Here is an 18,887-nt window from a genome sequence, read left to right as displayed (position 1 = left end):
AGGCTTCATTTATTCTATAGCTAAACAAAAATTTCTTTGGTACCGTATTACTTTTTATAAACACACTGGCCATCTCCCACAAAGGTAAGATAACAATGCACCGTCATTCATTCACTTGGTGTCCTGCCAGAAGCATACCGACATCACAATTACAAAAGCCCTCCAAACTGCATTACAGCCTCTCTCCACTTAGCGACGTACTCATTTACCGATGCCTTGGACTTACGATGGGCTCTCTTACCAGTATTTGTACCTGAATAATGTATATTAGAGCTGATTTCCTCTATTCTGTTTATTTCAATATACAGTACACTACTGTATAAACATTAAAAATATACCAGAAATGTTATAAATGGTGCAAAGGTGACATTAAAACAATATAAAAGATGGTTGACACAAATCCACTACCATTATAGTACACGTTCCTCACTTAGCGACGAATTCGTTTAACGACGTGGTCTTAGGAATGGAACTCCATTGTTAAGTGAGGAGAGCTGTACTAAAATAAAAAAAAAAATGCTACACCTATACAGGTCATACAATACTGTTGGCAAGTAATTTAAGTGTTCCATTGAATGCAAACATCAAATTTCCAAACACTACCAGAACCTTGTGGGTTTCTACCTGGAGGGTATTCCGGGGATCAACGCCCCCGCAGCCCGGTCTACGACCAAGCCTCCTGGTGGATCAGGGCATGATTACTCAGACTGTTACTACTGGCTTAGTTTTGACTGTAATAATAATTAACCACCACCTGTTTTTTGAAAACTTTTTCTGTTTCAGATAATTGTATTCAGCTGCATTGTCTCTGAAAGTAGTCATAATTGTTGAACTAGATCTTATACTGGATGAATAAAATAAAATTATTTTGAGTGAAATAAATTAATGTATTTTATTGAGGTATTCTTTACAAACAAAATATAAATACAGATCTTGAAGCTAAGTGGCAAATTTATTATTGAAAAAATCTAGCTCCTCAAATTAAAGTGTGAATAGTAAGTTTCATATAAAATTTCCATTAGCTTCCTTATCATTGGAGACTTTAAGGCCTTTCCATATCAAAATATATAAATTTAGCACATCATGCAGTCCATTCAAATATGCAATTGCCAATGAGTGCAACATTCCTATAATCTAAGTAATGTATACATTGCTAATGTTGTATTAATACAAATTCACAGTGGAAAGCCATAAAACAATTTTATTAGCAATTATGATATATGATGTTAAATCATTCATAATAATCCCACAACAGCACAAATAAAATGTTCTGGCAAAGTAATGCCAGGAAATTAACTCAAAACAATTTGGCTTTCATCATAGTAAATGAGTAGATACATTTTATACATGATACCAAACCATTTGATTCCATCCTTTCGTTACAAATTTACTTTTAGAGCATTTGCAACAACATGAAAGTAACAGCAAGTTGACTACATACAGTTATAACTGTTTATTTTGCTGATACAGTGGAGAATACTGGTTAGGTTTGGTGTACTATATTAAAGTTAACATATATTAAAAGCAGTATTAGTACTGCAAAAGATAAGCCTTATATTACATGACGCATTTCACCTTCATCACCGTCCCACACCAGTTTAGCTTTGACCGCCTTGCGAGTCACACCATAAAATTTCTGTGGCTTTAGTTTACGTTTGGTAGCAGTAAATTTCCAACCCATGTGGCGATGACAGCTTGAGCAATTAGCAATTGTCCAAGCATACCTGAAAGTAAATAAAAGTCCATTTATAGAGGGTAGACACTTTTGCAATTTGGCTACCTAACTTCTCCCCTTCTTTCACAGACCTACTAAGGGGTATATAAACTAAGAAGTACCTCTCAGTATATATAATGCACTGATAGTTTACTTCAATTCCTATTTTATGGATTAAAGTACATATTATTTATTTTAGTATCCAAGTGAATTCTACAGATTTAAACATAAGATTGCTAAGGCAAACTTAAAGAATCACACAAACTGAAAATTCTAATTTTGCTAACCCTGGAAACCATGAATGCTCAGTAGATGGCCGTCCATAGTATGTAAGGTTAGAAGCTTTACCAAGCGTCAACATCTCGTGCACATATCCACCAGGATTTACGAATGTTCCTTGAGGTCCTTCCACCGACATAGAAAAGATATCTGCAGTATCCCCAATCACTTCAGAGCACTGAGTACACGTTAGCATTTTACACTGAAAAACAAAAATTTATTAATTCTAACTGCCTTTTTCAGCAAAAATTAAAATAATTAAGATTTTTAAATAATTATTTTAAACAATGGAATATGCATGCAATAGATCTCAGTGCAAATAACACATTACAATCAATGGATGAGGAAGCATCCACCAAAAGATGGAAAAAGGAGTTAGTTGGAAAAAAAAAAACTACAAACTTGAAAAAGGTAATTAAAACTATTGTTATCACTGCTCTGAGATCCTCTTCAGTAGGTACACTAAATAGAACTAGAGTTAACTGAGAGGGAAGGTCTTTGTATACAAGAAGTTATACCATGTATGACATGTCTTCCTTGACATGTCAACCTTTTTTAGAAATGTATGTTTCACATTCTGCACTCTTGATGGTGTCAGCTGTCCAGTGTTTATTCATGATATTAAAATTTAGATTTTTTTTTCACTGTATGCAAATGATTATTTCAGCTAAGAACCAGTCAATACAGTGATGTGTGTATCTCACATATCTTTTGTGGTTATTCAGCCTAGTCTTTATATCAGTTTAACCTACATAGGCTAACCCACAATTTTTTCCACAGTACTTTACTTACAGTGCTCCTATATTTGGAGAACTTACCACACAAATTTGGACGTTAAACACCTCTACATTTAAAAGAAAGCATGGACACAAAAAGTGCTACACTAAGCTCTTATAAAGTTCCTCTGTATACAATGATTTTTGAGAAATGCAATTTAAAAAGTGCACAGAAAACAACAGAACATGCTATGAATGCTCTTCTATGCTTCATTCAATTTTGGAACTACTCTTTCAATAGTAGTTATGAAAACAGCACCACATAGAGGAGCTTATTAACAGCTTACTGTACCTTTAAAAGAATACATATGTAGGAAATTAAAAATGAACCAAGGAAATAGAAAAATGTACATACGAACAAAAAATAGGAATTGTTCGAAGTTTACAAACTTAAAACAAAGCAAAATTCTGCTGGGGAATACAGTTAAGCTTGAAGAAAGAAAGATATCTTACCTTAGAAAGGACAGAGAGAATGTACCTAAGGCGCTGAGTGGGAGTATTGAGACCCAGAAGGGCAAGGCGGTGACTATCATCCAGGGGAAGGTTGATAGCTGCCCAGTGTGACAAATCTTGAGGATCACATGGAAGCTGCAGTATACAAATCACAGAAGAACCTTTTAGAAGCATTGTTTAGCAGTGAAGGAAACTAGAGATAAAAACTATTGTCACAAATATGCTTAAATACTATATATATTGGCATTACACTTAAGGTAATGTAACTTAACAAATACATAAAGGGTTGATGGAAAGCAAATTCTTTGAGGGACATAATAAAAATAATCATGAAAGAAATCAGTTGCATAAATAGGAAAATTTAATAAGCAATACTGAGTCACAAAGCTTTAGTTCTGTTACTTACTTTGAGCATGTTAGGTTGAATCATGGTGCTTTTTTTTATTTCATTTATAACTCGCTGTGCCAAAAGCAGATCATCATACTGATTATACACCCATGATGGCCAGGGGGTTAGCCAAGCATTTCGTCCCCTTACCCGCCATGAATTCGGTGTTCGAACTGAAGCTGGTAGTGAAATAATAAACATGTTACAGTGGAAATAAAATGAGAAATAGTATTTCTCTCTTTATATGATCAAACAGTAAGATTTTTACTGATGCAAGCCTGAAGATGCTTCTACTTGTACCAACTTATCGTATTAGTGAGAAGTGGCAATAAAAGTTGGGCTATGACAATCATAAACAAATACTACTGATATATTGTCAGTAGACACTAAAGTGCAGTTAATGGAACTTTTATTGACATTTTGTGTGTGTTACAGACTGTGTTAAGGCTTTTTCAAGAGTGTCTTAAAAATCAGGTTCCTTTACTGCCATTTGGTGTCTTATCAACAAAACAAAAATAAGACTATAGCAACAGAAAAGTATGCATGTGTTTTCATTATGATCATCCCTACAGCAAGATTAACAAAATGTGTCTGAATGTGTCAGGCATTATTTTTTTTTTTTTTTTTTTTTTTTTTTTTCAACAAGTCGGCCATCTCCCAGGCATTATATTATACATAAATGTAAGTTTAAAGAAAAAATGAATTTCATCATGCCTTCCCTATACTGCATCTTCAAACCTTTTCATAATATACAAAAAGCATCATTGCTTTTATATAATTTCCATCATCCTTAAATGTGTGTACAGTAGGGCTCCCGCTTTACGGTGTTCCATTAATATGGACATTTCAAATTATGACCAAGACTCGTTATACGGCTCCCCCCACCTGACTTTCTAATATGGTCACCACAGGCCACCTGGTTTGTTTACATTCTCCATGAGCATGACTCCATTATGTCTGGAAACTTTTATATGTACTCTGATAATTATACTTAGGTGTACCTGTACCTAAATAAATTTACACACTGTGCTGGTGTGCAGGTACACATTAAAATAACTAAGAGTATTTCATTAGTTTTGAAGACACCATATTAATAATGATAATAACACAATAATCACTCTGAGGTGCATTAAATGTTGTATATTGTGTTAATATAGACATTTTCATTAATCCATCTATGATGTTTTTTCAAAATTATATCCCCTAAAGGAAGGTTCCTTGATGTTGGTGAGGGGCTCTTGATTTAGGGAATCGGATCTGTGCTCCAGTTCCCCGAATTAAGCCTGAATGCCTTCCACATCCCCCCCCCCAGGCGCTGTATAATCCTCCGGGTTTAGCGCTTCCCCCTTGATTATAATAATAATAATAATAATTCAAAATTATATAATAAACATGCTACATAACATATAAACATGATAAATATACCCCACAATAGAATAAATTAACATAATATGAGATGTTTTTCCAGTCGTCTTGTCAGTGTCGGAAAGAATAACGTTTTCTCTAGTTAAACACCAAACACTCGGAGCGTCATTCTTTCTAAAAATGGTGTTACACGAGAATGGGAGTGCTTCTCTTTATTTATTCTACTTTACTAATGTGGAGACAACTTGTACACAATGTAAGGTATTTGTACTCTGTAGCTCTGTTTTCTCCTAGGTAGTAGGTTGGCCTAGGTAGTAGGCTGGTAGACAGCAACTGCCCAGGGAGGTACTACCATCCTGCCAAGTGAGTGTAAAACGAAAGCCTGTAATTGTTTTACATGATGGTAGGATTGCTGGTGTCTTCTGTCTGTCTCATAAATATGCAAGATTTCAGGTATGCTTGCTACTTCTACTTGCACTTAGGTCACACTACACATATATGTACAAGCATATATATACACACACCCCTCTGGATTTCTTCTATTTTCTTTTTAGTTCTTGTTCTTGTTTATTTCCTCTTACGTCCATGGGGAAGTGGAACAGAATTCTTCCTCCGTAAGCTATGCGTGTTGTAAGAGGCGACTAAAATGCAGGGAGCAAGGGGCTAGTAACCCCTTCTCCTGTATATATTACTAAATGTAAAAAGAGAAACTTTTGTTTTTCCTTTTGGGCCACCCTGCCTCAGTGGAATATGGCGGGTATGTTGAAAGAAAGAAGCTCTGTTTTCTCTCATTTACTCGTTCTCTCTCTCTCTCTCTCTCTCTCTCTCGTTTATTCGTTTTTATCTCATTTACCTTTCACCCTACATTAAGACTACAAATATTTTAAGGTAAGTAATGAGTGTACTGTATATGCATTTTATCATTCTAGGGCGCTTTAAATGTTGCAGTATACTACGTGTGGGTGGGTTGGCCAGGAGGGCTACTGTACCTACCACACATGACTTTTTACAATAAATACTATTCACATCTCACCCTACATTAAGACTACAAATATTCTGGGGTAAGTAATTAGTGTACTGTGTGTGTATTTCACCTTTGTTTTTCAATTCCTAGTTCTACTGCTAACTTAATTTATGTTAGTGTAAACTTGTTATCTGGTATTTATATGCATTTTATAAGTGGAAAAAAATGGTGTTCTGCTTTCCGGCAATGTCTGCTTTCTGGTGGTAGCCTGGAACCTAACCTGCCGTATAAGTGGAGCCCTACTGTATATGACAGCTGTATTTAAAATTATATAAAAGAAAAAATACATTGATAATCAACTAGAGACTATGACAAAATACTCCTAGTGTAACTATGAAGATCCACACAATATAACACCTCTTATGTTCATTTTGCATTTCATCACTTTAGATTTCTGTAATCCCATATCTGAACACCTTCATATACAGTACTACAGCATACACTACCGTAATATGCATTTAGAAAGGTAATACTGAAGTTGTAAGTCTTAGATCAACAGTAAATAATACAAAGTTGACAAATAAGATGTGAGCACCACCTTGGAATCTTTATTGTGAGTCCTCTTGCTTACTGGGAGCTTTAGACTGATAAAGTTCCTGGTGGGTGAAAACTCTCCCATAGATACTCAGGTGTTGCACATGTATCTTATTCACAAATTATTAGCCTAACTCTAATAAGCATTCTTCTGTAATGAAAATACATTTTCATGGTGAGCTTTCTTGTCCAGCTACAGACTACTCAAACGAAGCTCAAGAAATCGTAATGACACGATTACAAATAAACCATACCCCCGGCCGGGATTGAACCCGCGGTCATAGAGTCTCAAAACTCCAGCCCGTCGCGTTAGCCACTAGACCAGCTAGCCACAATAAGATTCATCCAACTAGGTATATTTCTACACCATAGGAAAGTTAGCACAGGCACCTCTGTGACCACAAATGCAAGTTTTTACAGACGAATCTCCAGCTAGCGTGGCCGTGACGAACTCTAGCTCAAGTCCCTTCAACTTTCCTATGGTGTAGAAATATACCTAGTTGGATGAATCTTATTGTGGCTAGCTGGTCTAGTGGCTAACGCGACGGGCTGGAGTTTTGAGACTCTATGACCGCGGGTTCAATCCCGGCCGGGGGTATGGTTTACTCAAACGAAGCTTCCTCACAGATTTACCCCATGATGTTCATTCGTCAAATTTTCTTCTACATTTAGTCTCGCTCACTTTCTGGCATTGACTTCTGGCATAACAAATAAATTATTCCTCATTTCAACATTTGTTCTTATAATTTCACATCGCCCTTGTAAAATAACCACATAGTAACCTCCTGCCATTAGCAAGTTTTCCAAAGTTCAATTTTTAAATCATTTTGAGGTTTCCATTGATTCCAATGCAATGTGGTAAAAAATCTTTAAATGTTTTTTGTTGTGTACAGTACACAACAAAAAACATTTTCAAGTGGTTATAAAACATGCTGTATATATTTTCATCTAGTGCATCTGCATAAACTACACAAATCAGCAATGAAAATAGTAGGTGATCTTACACAATGACACAAACGAGAACCACAAACAGTTTTCCACCCAGCTGTACGAGATAGACTCTTAACAAGTAACTGTTATAAGGATGGTGTGATAAGCTATGTAGTGTATTTTTTCACTTCTCTCAAAATAAATCTTAAGTGTTCCTCTTACAGTATAAAAGACTAACATTCATTTTATATTTAGCCATACTTTTACAGTTTCTTATTAATGTGTAGTGGGACATTGCAGTACACGTTGGGCTACTGATGCCAGTAGAAACACAGGCCCAAAGTGCAGACACAAAAACATTTATATGTAACTGCTAACATGTCCTCTCTGCCCTCACTTTTCCTCCTCTATCCATTCTCTCACCCTTCTCTCTTTCACAGACTGGACCCTCAAATTCAGACACATACATGCAATGCTCCCCAAGGACACCAGCCTTGACCTTTGAATTTAAAATTTTAGATCCTGAAAAGCCCTCCAAGTAAGAACTTGTTGCAGACAGTAGTCCAAGTAGGAAGCATTCTGCAATTCCCAGTTTTTAACCTATTAAACACTGACATAACACACTGACAGGGTCACATGGCTCCAATAAAATGTAGCCCTTACATACAGCAAGAGCTTACTGTATATGACTTGAAATTTACTAATACAGTGGAACCTCAAAAATCGAACTGCTCCCAACACAACCAATTATGTAAGTGTATTTTTGTAAGTGCTTTTATAAGTGTATTTTTGAGGGTCTGAAATGGACTAATCTAATTTACATTATTCCTGATGGGAATAAATTCATTCGGTAAAGGCACTCGAACAGCCTTCTGGACCGAAAAAAGTTCGATATTTGAGGTTCCACTGTACTGTAATTTCGCTATTAGATTTAAAATTTATACTACTAGCAAAGTATAACTTATACTACTGTAGGTGTCAAAAGTCCATATTCTCTTCAATTTGAAAAAAAATAATTACCAGTCTTCCATTTCAGTATCTTTGCTAACTGTATTATCCACTAATGGCACTGTACTTTTTTCCACCTAGACCTTAAATTTTCAATAAAGCCACAGGTTACAATCCCCAATGACCTTTCAAGTATATGTGTAAACACATGCACATACAACTTGTACACATGAATGCCAGCACACACCAGCAATGTAATTCACAGCTTTTATTTCTTTCCCAATCATCAGTGCAGATCAAGCACTCTAATTTCTTACCTAAATCTCGGGTTTGTGCTACATGCACAGAAGCCTCCTGGGGGTGAGGTAATGTTAGTTTGTCTAAGGACTGCAGACGCATCATTTCAAATGGACTGCCCATGCGTATCTCAGGTAAAATCTGCACTCTTGCCACAATCAGTCTGGGTTTCAAAACAAATATATAGAAATAAGAAGTAGAGTTAATTTGACAGTTACATATGCATGAAAAACAAATACTGTACTCTTTTAATTCAAATGAAAACTGAGGGAAATACATATATAACAAATTTTCCTAATACACATAGGCTGCTCTACAGATCTTGCTTCTTGTGAATAGTACTAACCCAGTAGTCTCTCGGCGTGTTGACATAACCTTGAACCTTTGACGACCTTTGGCTTTGATTGACAATGTTCCTGTAAGTTCTTCCTCTGTGTATTCATAGATTTCTGCTGTTGTTCCATACCTGGCCATCTCTGAAGTTCCATCCTGGGAAATTCTGGAACAGACAATCACATACAAATTACACAACATATCAAGATTGTATGTTATGCTAAACACCTCACAGGCACTCAGACTAAAATCTTTAATTTCCAGTTTTATTATATGTTACTATTTTATAAAACCAAACATAGATTTTAACAGTGTAACTCTTTTCTTTAATCAGCCACTAATGTTCCTGATTTTATAGCTTTTTAGGATATTAACATGATAAAAATTTGAAGTTTTACACGTTAATTTTTTATGTGGCCAATGTTTATTTAAACTGTGAAAACCTAAACTATAAAAAAATAGCAACCAGCACCTGCCACTTAACTCTTAAACTGTCCAAACATAGACCTACGTTCACGTACATAGTGCTCTGAACGTAGATCTCCATTTTTTACATGCTTTCAAATGGAGAAAATTAAGGTCGGAGTGCAACGCATATGAACGTTGATCTACCTCTGTACAGTTTAAGGGTTAACATTAACCAATTAATCTTCAATTCAACATATGGCTTTTGCAATAGCCTTTGTCATCAGTCATGTTAATATAAGTATCTCATGCAATCTTTTTTTTAAATGTTTGTACATCTTTTTGGTGTTTTAGAGTTCAAATTTCATATCAATTATTACTGATGAATGATTTTTACAGGTGTAAACCAAGTCCCTATACAGTAATTACCTATTTGTAGCTACAGAAGCAGAGCTAAGCTTATGGCATCCCATCTAGGGGTGTGACAAATGGTGTCCCTTCTAGGAGTGTGACAAAGTATCTGTATCGGTGGTACTGACTAATTTTAATGGTGTCGATACCAGCTTAAAACTGAGTATCAGTATTGGTCAATTTTGATGATATCAGTGGGTATCTGCTAATTTTGATAATTTTAGGCCAATACCAATACTGAGTATTGGTATTGATAAAAAATTTGGCATCGTCTTATCCCTAGTCCCATATTCATTGATGTGTTCATCACATTTTTTTTAAATTTCCAATAACTGTAACATTTACAGCACTAAATATACTGTACCATGAATTTTCTCCTAGACAAAACAGTATTAATAAACTTACTTCGAATGAACAATGCCAAAAGTACGATCCTTAGCAATAACATTGCGAAGCATGGAAACATGTAGAGGATGGAAGATACTGAGAGGAAGTGTCTGAGTGGGCACTAACACCAGGTTCATCAAGGAACTGTGCAGCAATAATGGAATTGTCACGTAGTCATTCTCTTCCTGTACAGTGCGTCCTCTTAACTCTTCTGTCTCGCCGAGGTACTAAAATACAGTACAGTATATAAAAATTTACACAATACAAAAAATGTACTTCCTGAAAGATACTGTATATGAGAGAACAACATTATATCAAATTAGAGAACAGGCATATTTATTGCTAGTGCAAAATTTAAAATATATAAACTTGATATGCAACTGTACAAGTATTTTCTACAAACAATCAAGCAGCAGCATCAGATTAAGGTCTTGAAAAGTTCCTGTGCACACACTCGCAAAAGCACTTTTGCAAGCCATTGTGCATGCACTCTCTCTCAGTACAAAATGTCAAACATGTTCCGAGGGGTACTTTTGTTGGAAACCTAGGTTTTTTTTTTTTTTTCAACAAGTCGGCCGTCTCCCACCGAAGCAGGGTGACCCAAAGAGAAAGAAAATCCCCAAAAAGAAAATACTTTCATCATCATTCAGCACTTTCACCTCTCACACATAAATCACTGTTTTTGCAGAGGTGCCCAGAATACAACAGTTTAGAAGTACTATATACGTATAAAAATACACAATGTATCTCTCCAAACTGCCAATATCCCAAACCCCTCCTTTAGAGTGCAGGCATTGTACTTCCCATTTCCAGGACTCAAGTCCGGTTGTATAAAATAACCGGTTTCCCTAAATCCCTTCACTAAATATTACCCTGCTCACACTCCTAGGTATTACTACTAATAGGTGTTGTAAATGCAAGATTCAAGAAAAAATTTGAAGACAAAAACTTGTGTTAAAAGACAAAAGGAAAAGTCATTGATATTAATGAAATAAAACTGAAATTTGCTGCAAATCACTGTTTATGGGCAAGAAGGATATAAAATCTTTTATTTGTCAGGGACCTCTAGCAAAGCATTTGGTGAGCCCCAAGATGAGGTCCACAACAGTTTACAACATCTAGGTATCAAATATTTATGATAGGTGAGCAGCAGCAGTGGGTGTGTAAAGATAATCCAAAACACTTTGTTTACAAGATAACTGAAATGACATCTAAAGACCAAAAGCAAAAATTGTGGGGGTTATGGCTTTTTATTTAGATGTTTCATCCACCAGGGATATAAATTCATACAGACAAGAAACATGCAAAAACCAGACTGACATGTATATACAAATATGTGTGAACCTTATGTACATATGCATGTAGTAGCTGAAGAGGTGTAAAGTGGGTTGGAGAGGTTACCTGAAGCTATGTGACAGCAGTGTCAATTTTAGTGTGAATTAGTCTAGCCAATATTGCACTACCTTGCTGCACCTCGTCACTGACTGTGAAGAGCTGAGAAGATATTGCTTAAGCCCACACAAGATGCCACTCCCTGCATATACAGTAGGGCCCCGCTTTATGGCGTTCCACTAATACGGACATTTCAAATTGCGACCAAAACTCGCTATATGCCCCCCCCGCCTTTCTAATACAGCCACTACGCCCCACAAAGTTTGTTTACACGAGCACATCTCTCTATTACGTCTGGAAACTTTCCAAAATTTCAAGTGTTTTAAGGTTATTGCATATTTTATATGTACTCTGATAATTATACGTATGTATACCTGTACCTAAATATGCTTACACACTGTGCTGGCGTGGAGGTACACATTAAAATCACTAAGCCTCTCTACTTTTGAAGATGCTATAATAATAATTAATAATTAATAATTAATAATAATAATAATAATAATAATAGTCACTGACTTTTTTGGGTTATTCAAGTACAGGTAGTCACTTCTGACTACCTGTACCTGAATAAACCTACTTACCCTCAGATGCCATCATAAACAAGAGACATCAATAATGTAAACAAACAGACAAACACACCAGCTAACCCCTTTACAGTGAACTTTTGTACTCCTTCCATTCTTTTCTCTTCTTCCTCTTCCAAGTGCTGCTGTGCTTCCAACTATTTTGTACTATTGGGTGCACAATAAAGTACAAATTTATAGATGTAGTCTTAGAGATTGCTCAACACTGAGACACCGTGCTGCTGTTTCTATGACCATAGTTCTCATGCAGCATACAATACTGACTGGTGAGAGAGACCTGGTCATAAGTCCAAGCAGTTGTTAAACAGGTAGATTGTTAAGTGAGGAGTGCCTGTATACAAAACTCTGGGATCATACTCAATTACAGAAGTATTGGCTAAACTAATTCTCACTAAACCTGACACCCCTGTCTACAAATGACCTCACCTGTAGCCCCCTCACTTCACCTCATAGATGTCTCCTCAACCACTATATGTTCCCTCATATATACTGTCTTCTCGATAAAATGCCATAACTCACATACTTTGTCTTTCTTACATACTTATTTTTATACTGCTACCTTTTAACAATGGGGGTCATCTGCTAAAAATGACAAAGCATCAAACTCACTTCATGTCTAGAAGGTAATGTCCTGTCATACTGCTCACCACAGCCTTCATCCCCACTTCCGTTACTATCACCACCATCTGATTCCTCACGACTATCATATTCAGCCCAACTATCAGCATCTGAAAATTTAAATTACTTTTATGATATACATAGCAATCAAATCTCATAATTTGAACTTATTGTAATCAAAAATATTTCACAATATTACAAATACACTTTCCCACAAAGATAACCATAAAAAATAAAGTTAAAGTAAATAATTCAATAAAGGACAGTATTATCATAAAAATGCCTTAAGGGAAAAATTGTAGTCACCAGACAAGAAAAAAGATACACTTTATTCACATTCACTACATATGCTTTAACAGACTATTACACATATTAAACATTCATACAATGCTTGCAATGAACACAATTATGATAAGCGCACACTGGTACAAATAGTATGTAGATTTAATCTAGGATAACTAAAAGAAGTGAAACTTTGCTCAGTGACATTAGCTATACAACACAAGAACAGAACACCTAACTTGCCTACCAAAACCTGTAATCATGTACAGTGGACCCCCCGGCATACAATATTAATCCATTCCTGAGAGCTCATCGTATGCCAAAATTATCGTAAGGCGAATTAATTTTCCCCATAAGAAATAATGGAAATCAAATTAATCCGTGCAAGACACCACAAAGTATGAAAAAAAAAAAAATTTACCACATGAAATATTAATTTTAATACACACAAACTGACACTTACCTTTATTGAAGATCTGGTGATGATTGATGGGATGGGAGGAGGGGAGAGTGTGGAAGTTGTTAATGTTTAAAAGGGGAATCCCCTTCCATTAGGACTTTAGGAAGCACGTCCTTTTCCGGCATTACCTCCCTTCTTTTAATGCCACTAGGACCAGCTGACCGTGGTGCAGCAACAGCTGACTTTGGTGCAGCAGCACCTGACTGTGGTGCAGCAACAGATGACGGTGGTGTAGCAGCAGCTGACTGTGGTGCAGCAGCAGCCGACCGTGGTGCAACAGCAGCTCACCGTGCTTCGGCAACAGCTGACTAGTGCAGCAACAGCTGACCGTGGTGCAGCAACAGATGACGGTGGTGTAGCAGCAGTTGACTGTGGTGCAGCAGCAGCTGACCTTGGTGCAACAGCAGCTCACCGTGGTGCAACAGCAGCTCACCGTGGTTCAGCAACAGTTGACTGGTGCAGCAACAGTTGACTTTGGTTCAGCAGCAGCTGACCATGGTTCAGCAACAGCTGACCGTGGTTCAGCAACAGCTGACCGTGGTGCAGCAACAGCTGACCGTGGTGCAGCAACAGCTGACCGTGGTGCAGCAACAGCTGACCGTGGTGCAGCAACAGCTGATGGTGGTGCAGCAGCAGCTGATGGTGGTGCAGCAGCAGCTGACTGTGGTGCAGCAGCAGCTGACTGTGGTGCAGCAGCAGCTGACTGTGGTGCAGCAGCAGCTGACTGTGGTGCAGCAGCAGCTGACTGTGGTGCAGCAACAGCTGACTGTGGTGCAGCAACAGCTGACTGTGGTGCAGCAACAGCTGACTGTGGTGCAGCAACAGCTGACTGTGGTGCAGCAACAGCTGACTGTGGTGCAGCAACAGCTGACTGTGGTGCAGCAACAGCTGACTGTGGTGCAGCAACAGCTGACTGTGGTGCAGCAACAGCTGACTGTGGTACGATAGTACGTATTTCCCACCCTTTTTCCATGTGATCGCTTAAGAGATGGTATCTCCTGCTATCTGTTTTTCGTTTATCCACACCAATAACAGTCTCTCAACATCGAGTACTTGCGATCTCTGTTTCGAAAACAAACTTGCACCTTTTGCAAGAACAGCTTCCTTGATTGCTGTTTTGTTGGCCACAATAGTAGCGATGGTTGATTGGGGTTTGGTATACAACCTGGCCAGCTTCAAGATACGCACTCCAATTTCGTACTTAGCAATTATCTCTCTTCATTTCCACAGTAATTTTCACCTTTTTTACCGCACGGCTGGCACTAGAAGCTTTCTTGGGGCCCATGGTGACTTATTTTTCAGGTACAATCACTAAAAACGCTGTGATAATATGAAATGTACCGATTGTATGTGTGGATGCGACCGCACTGGCTGGCTTGTAAACACTGGCATGCACGGGGCAGCTGAGGACACACGTGGGACGCGTCCCGGACGAATCGCGTGGTGGGTTTTTTAACGTGTGGCGAGGCAAATTTTTTGCATTAAAATGTATCATATGCCGGATTTAACGTATGCCGATGCCATCGTATGCCAGGGGTCCACTGTACTATTTAATTCTTTGTTTACACACCGTTGCAACTACACCACCACAACTGACACATCCATCTTTTTTCTCCAAATATCTGTACACTGATATCACATTATCAATAATGTAACATCAGTGGGGTCAGTAAATTATTAATATAGTTTACTGACCCCATGCAACATAATATGTATTCATAAAAGTTTTTATTAATTTACTCATTTGTATCCATAATAAAATTAACCCTGATCTTAATCTGTATTGACATGTACAACAGCTAATACAAGTCTATAAATACAAATCTTTATTTCAAAATTACTGTACAATGCATACAATAATCTTAAGGCCCATAGGATGCATAGCATTCTGGGCAAAACTCAGGCTATACTATATTAAAAATTTAGTTCTATTTTTTTATTTTTTTTTTAAGGCACAGGTCGGCCATCACTAATCCGGCAATTAGTTATCCGGTTCCAACAGTAATCTGGCACTAATTTTGGCTAGCATAATTTCAAATTTCATGATTATACTGACTCAAATCATTATAGACTCAAATTTCATCATTATACTAAGAAATTGTGCAGATGGTTGTAAATTCACAGCAGCAAGGATATACCAACTATCTTACATATTCATCATACAAATCGTGAGAGACTAGAAATCCTGCCAGAGTGCAAAACATTTAACAGACTTCCTATTCACACACATCACAAGACGATACTTTCTCGTATGGTTGCTGTCTATTAAATACCAACCGCTCATTCATAACCCTAACAGAACTTGCTACAGTCATAATAATCACCTTCATCCACGAGCACTTCCTCCATTAGCACCAGCTCCTGTGGCTCTTCCTCCACCTGGTACACATCCACTACTTGGCCTTCTTCCTCCACTACTGCAGCCATGTCACCCACTCCCTCTGCTTCCATATCCTCCTCCGCATCATCTTCCACTTGCCTCTCCTCTCTGTCAGCCATAAACGTCTTCAGATACTGCTTATGACATAAATTCACGTCACTGGTCAACTCCTCCAAAACAAGAGTTAGATATTATTTGGTCGGTTACATCTTATTTCTAATTCCTTAGTTCTCTGTTAACTCAGCTTTCGATGAAGACAATTTATCATTTCTAATATACACAAAGTTAATTATTATAATGCTGGATAAGCTTGACTAGTAATCTTTTTTTTATATTAAGTTGGTTGTCAGTTTTGTAGTTAATGTGTAAAACGAACCAAAGAAAAGTAAACAATCAAAACTTTTAATGGAAGTGGATGAAAAAGTTTGGTGGGTTCGCAGCCTTGAGTAGCTCGAGCATAATCAAGCTATTGAAGATTTTCATCATAATAACGCTAGTCATATATGATATATTAATATGAGAATAAAATGACTTTGATTAAAATATTCACTCTGTTCCTGGGAGCCAGTAATCATATATATAACCACTGCGTAAGCCAGGAGAAGGGCATGACGTCATAAGGTTCACTGCTTCATCAATATTTCTGAAGCAATGATATGTCAACGTCCTGTCATTCATTGTTCACTGACTCAATATATTTTTATTGACAAATGAAGCATGAATGAAGTTAGTCAACAGGAGAAATATATAATGGAAATTGCATCTTAGAAACAAGGAAGCAGATTCGGTTTTCTTTTTTTTATAAAACATTAAATTGCCTACAGGCTCTAGAGTATGATGTGCTTTTTTATTTTTAAAAATAAGTATACCGTACGCTGATCAAAACTTAAACCTAACTATGCTTTAAGTATTACATATAACAAGACAGACTGCAGCATATGTTAGTGTACTTGTGACTGTAATGGATTACTGAAGCTATTATGATATCAATGATATTAATTATATGATAGGTCTAGATTTAATCAGCGTGTAAGCCTTATGATGACTAGTTTGCCCGAAATGGATTGCATAATTATTAGCTTCTGAGTCTGCAACCGAATCATTATATCATTATTATAAAAAGTTCACTATCTAAAACTAACTGTAACTTCTTTGAATGGCTCACAAGAGATAATATTTTTTATATTCTGGGTGAGCGTTAAACCCGTAGAAATATAGACTTCCTAGTGAAATGGGAGGTCACCAGGTTCGATCCGAGGAAGGGGAAATCAAGAGCAATTCCTAGATAATTATTGATATCCTGGGGAGCGCTAAACCCGTATGGATTATATATTATTATTATAATCTAGAAGCGCTAAGCCGCAAGGGTCAGGGATTGTACAGCGCCTGCTGGAGAGGGGGAGAGATTCAAGTCCCTAGGTTAAGAGCCCCTCACCAGCATCAAGGAATCTCCCTTGCCTCTCTGCTTGCCGCTACTAGTTTTACAAAGAAAAAGGCACAATACCGTGACTGAAATAATACAAAAATAACCCGTACATAGGAGAGAGGAAGCTCACGACGACGTTTCGGTCAGACTTGGACCATTTACAAAGTCACACTAACAGAAAATTGTATTGTAATAGTTTCGCCGGTACTGTCCCGGCCCGGGTCTTTTTCAGATGGTGACTCGGAGACTAACAGACAAAAGAGAAGCCAGTATATACAGGCCAGCTGGCAGGGACGAGACAAGGGAGGTGAGAGTAGTGGTAGAGGTAAGGCATTAAAGCTGCGTGAGCCCTATCATACTTAAAGTTATTTATGGATTCTGCCTCAACACTTCATTGTCTAGGTCGTTCCACTTAATATATAATATAATAATATATAATATCTTTATTTACTACAAGTATTTGTACATGGTATACAGGCCTATCAGACATCAATGACATACTTATATATAGAAAGCCCCTTGTTATGCCGAGCATTTCGGGCAAATTAGGTCAGTGTCCCAGGATGCGACCCACACCAGTCGACTAACACCCAGGTACCCATTTTACTGATGGGTGTAAAGAAACAGGCCCAATGTTTCTACCCAGGCTGACAACCCTGAGGCTAAGAAGCCTTTCCTAATATCACTGTTACTCATCTGTTTTTAACTTCCAGCCGTGACCTCATTATTATTATAATCATGGGGGAGCGCTGAACCCCTAGGATTAAACATCATTATTATTATAATCAAGGGGGAAGCACTAAACCCATAGGATTATACAGTGCTTGGGGGAGGGATGGAAGGTATTCAGGTTTAACTCAGGGAACTGGAGCACAGATCCAGTTCCCTAGATCAAGAGCCCCTCACCAGCATCGAGGAACCTTCCTTGAGGGGCTAGGATTAAACAACGCCTTTGGGGAAAGTGGGGGTGAAGGCATTCAGGCTTAGTTCAGGGAACTGGAGCATGGAGCCTTAACCTCATGTATCCGAGACCAACTTTCAGACACTTCCTGCCCACAGTCAATTCCTCATAAGTATTTTGTCCTTTGTAATCACGTCAGCTCAGGTGTGCACAGGTAGGGGATTCGTGCAAGAGTAAAATATAAATCAAAGTCGGTGCAATACCATAGGTTAGTTAAAGTCAAGTCTGTGTCAAAGGTGGGACCTTCAGTGAGGAGGGCCTTGAGCTGGAAAGTTCTATTATGGCTAATTACTATATTCACAAAAACACTCGATCCATAATGGTCATACAACACTTGAAGATTATTATCGTAATCAAAATCAAGTGTTAAACCCACAAGGGTCATACATCGCTGTACAGTATTGGAAGAACAGAAGGCAATCAGGTGTGATCAGACTAGAGGAGGGTAGCTCCAGTTCCTTGGATCAAGGGCCTTCTACCAATATTAAGACACTTCTTTGATCCTTGAGTCTGTAAGCATTGTTTACGCCAACAACGCAT

At 37.6% G+C, this 18,887-nt stretch overlaps 1 protein-coding gene across 1 annotated transcript; it reads right to left on the bottom strand.

The window, feature by feature from the left end:
* Positions 1 to 863: 863 nt before the first annotated feature.
* On the bottom strand, positions 864 to 16,168 carry LOC128696054 (E3 ubiquitin ligase component cereblon). Its single transcript, XM_053787060.2, has 9 exons — positions 15,905 to 16,168; positions 12,830 to 12,948; positions 10,263 to 10,471; positions 9,055 to 9,207; positions 8,729 to 8,871; positions 3,629 to 3,789; positions 3,223 to 3,357; positions 2,002 to 2,195; positions 864 to 1,724 (listed from the first exon to the last, which is right to left on the bottom strand). The coding sequence occupies exons 1-9, from the start codon at positions 16,077 to 16,079 to the stop codon at positions 1,553 to 1,555; spliced, it is 1,461 nt and encodes a 486-aa protein (XP_053643035.1). The 5' UTR covers positions 16,080 to 16,168; the 3' UTR covers positions 864 to 1,552.
* Positions 16,169 to 18,887: the final 2,719 nt, after the last annotated feature.

Source organism: Cherax quadricarinatus, chromosome 48 (genome assembly GCF_038502225.1).
Source record: "Cherax quadricarinatus isolate ZL_2023a chromosome 48, ASM3850222v1, whole genome shotgun sequence".
NCBI lineage: Eukaryota > Metazoa > Arthropoda > Malacostraca > Decapoda > Parastacidae > Cherax > Cherax quadricarinatus.
This window is presented reverse-complemented; position numbering and strand designations above follow the sequence as displayed.

Excerpts from the sequence above, each read along its gene's own strand:
- LOC128696054 (XM_053787060.2), bottom strand. The coding sequence starts at position 16,079 with ATGGCTGACAGAGAGGAGAGGCAAGTGGAAGATGATGCGGAGGAGGAT. Across the intron at positions 10,472-12,829 it reads CATTACCTTCTAGACATGAA|TACCTCGGCGAGACAGAAGA; the intron begins GTGAGTTTGATG and ends ACTGTATTTTAG. Across the intron at positions 3,790-8,728 it reads AGCACAAACCCGAGATTTAG|CTTCAGTTCGAACACCGAAT; the intron begins GTAAGAAATTAG and ends TTTCACTACCAG.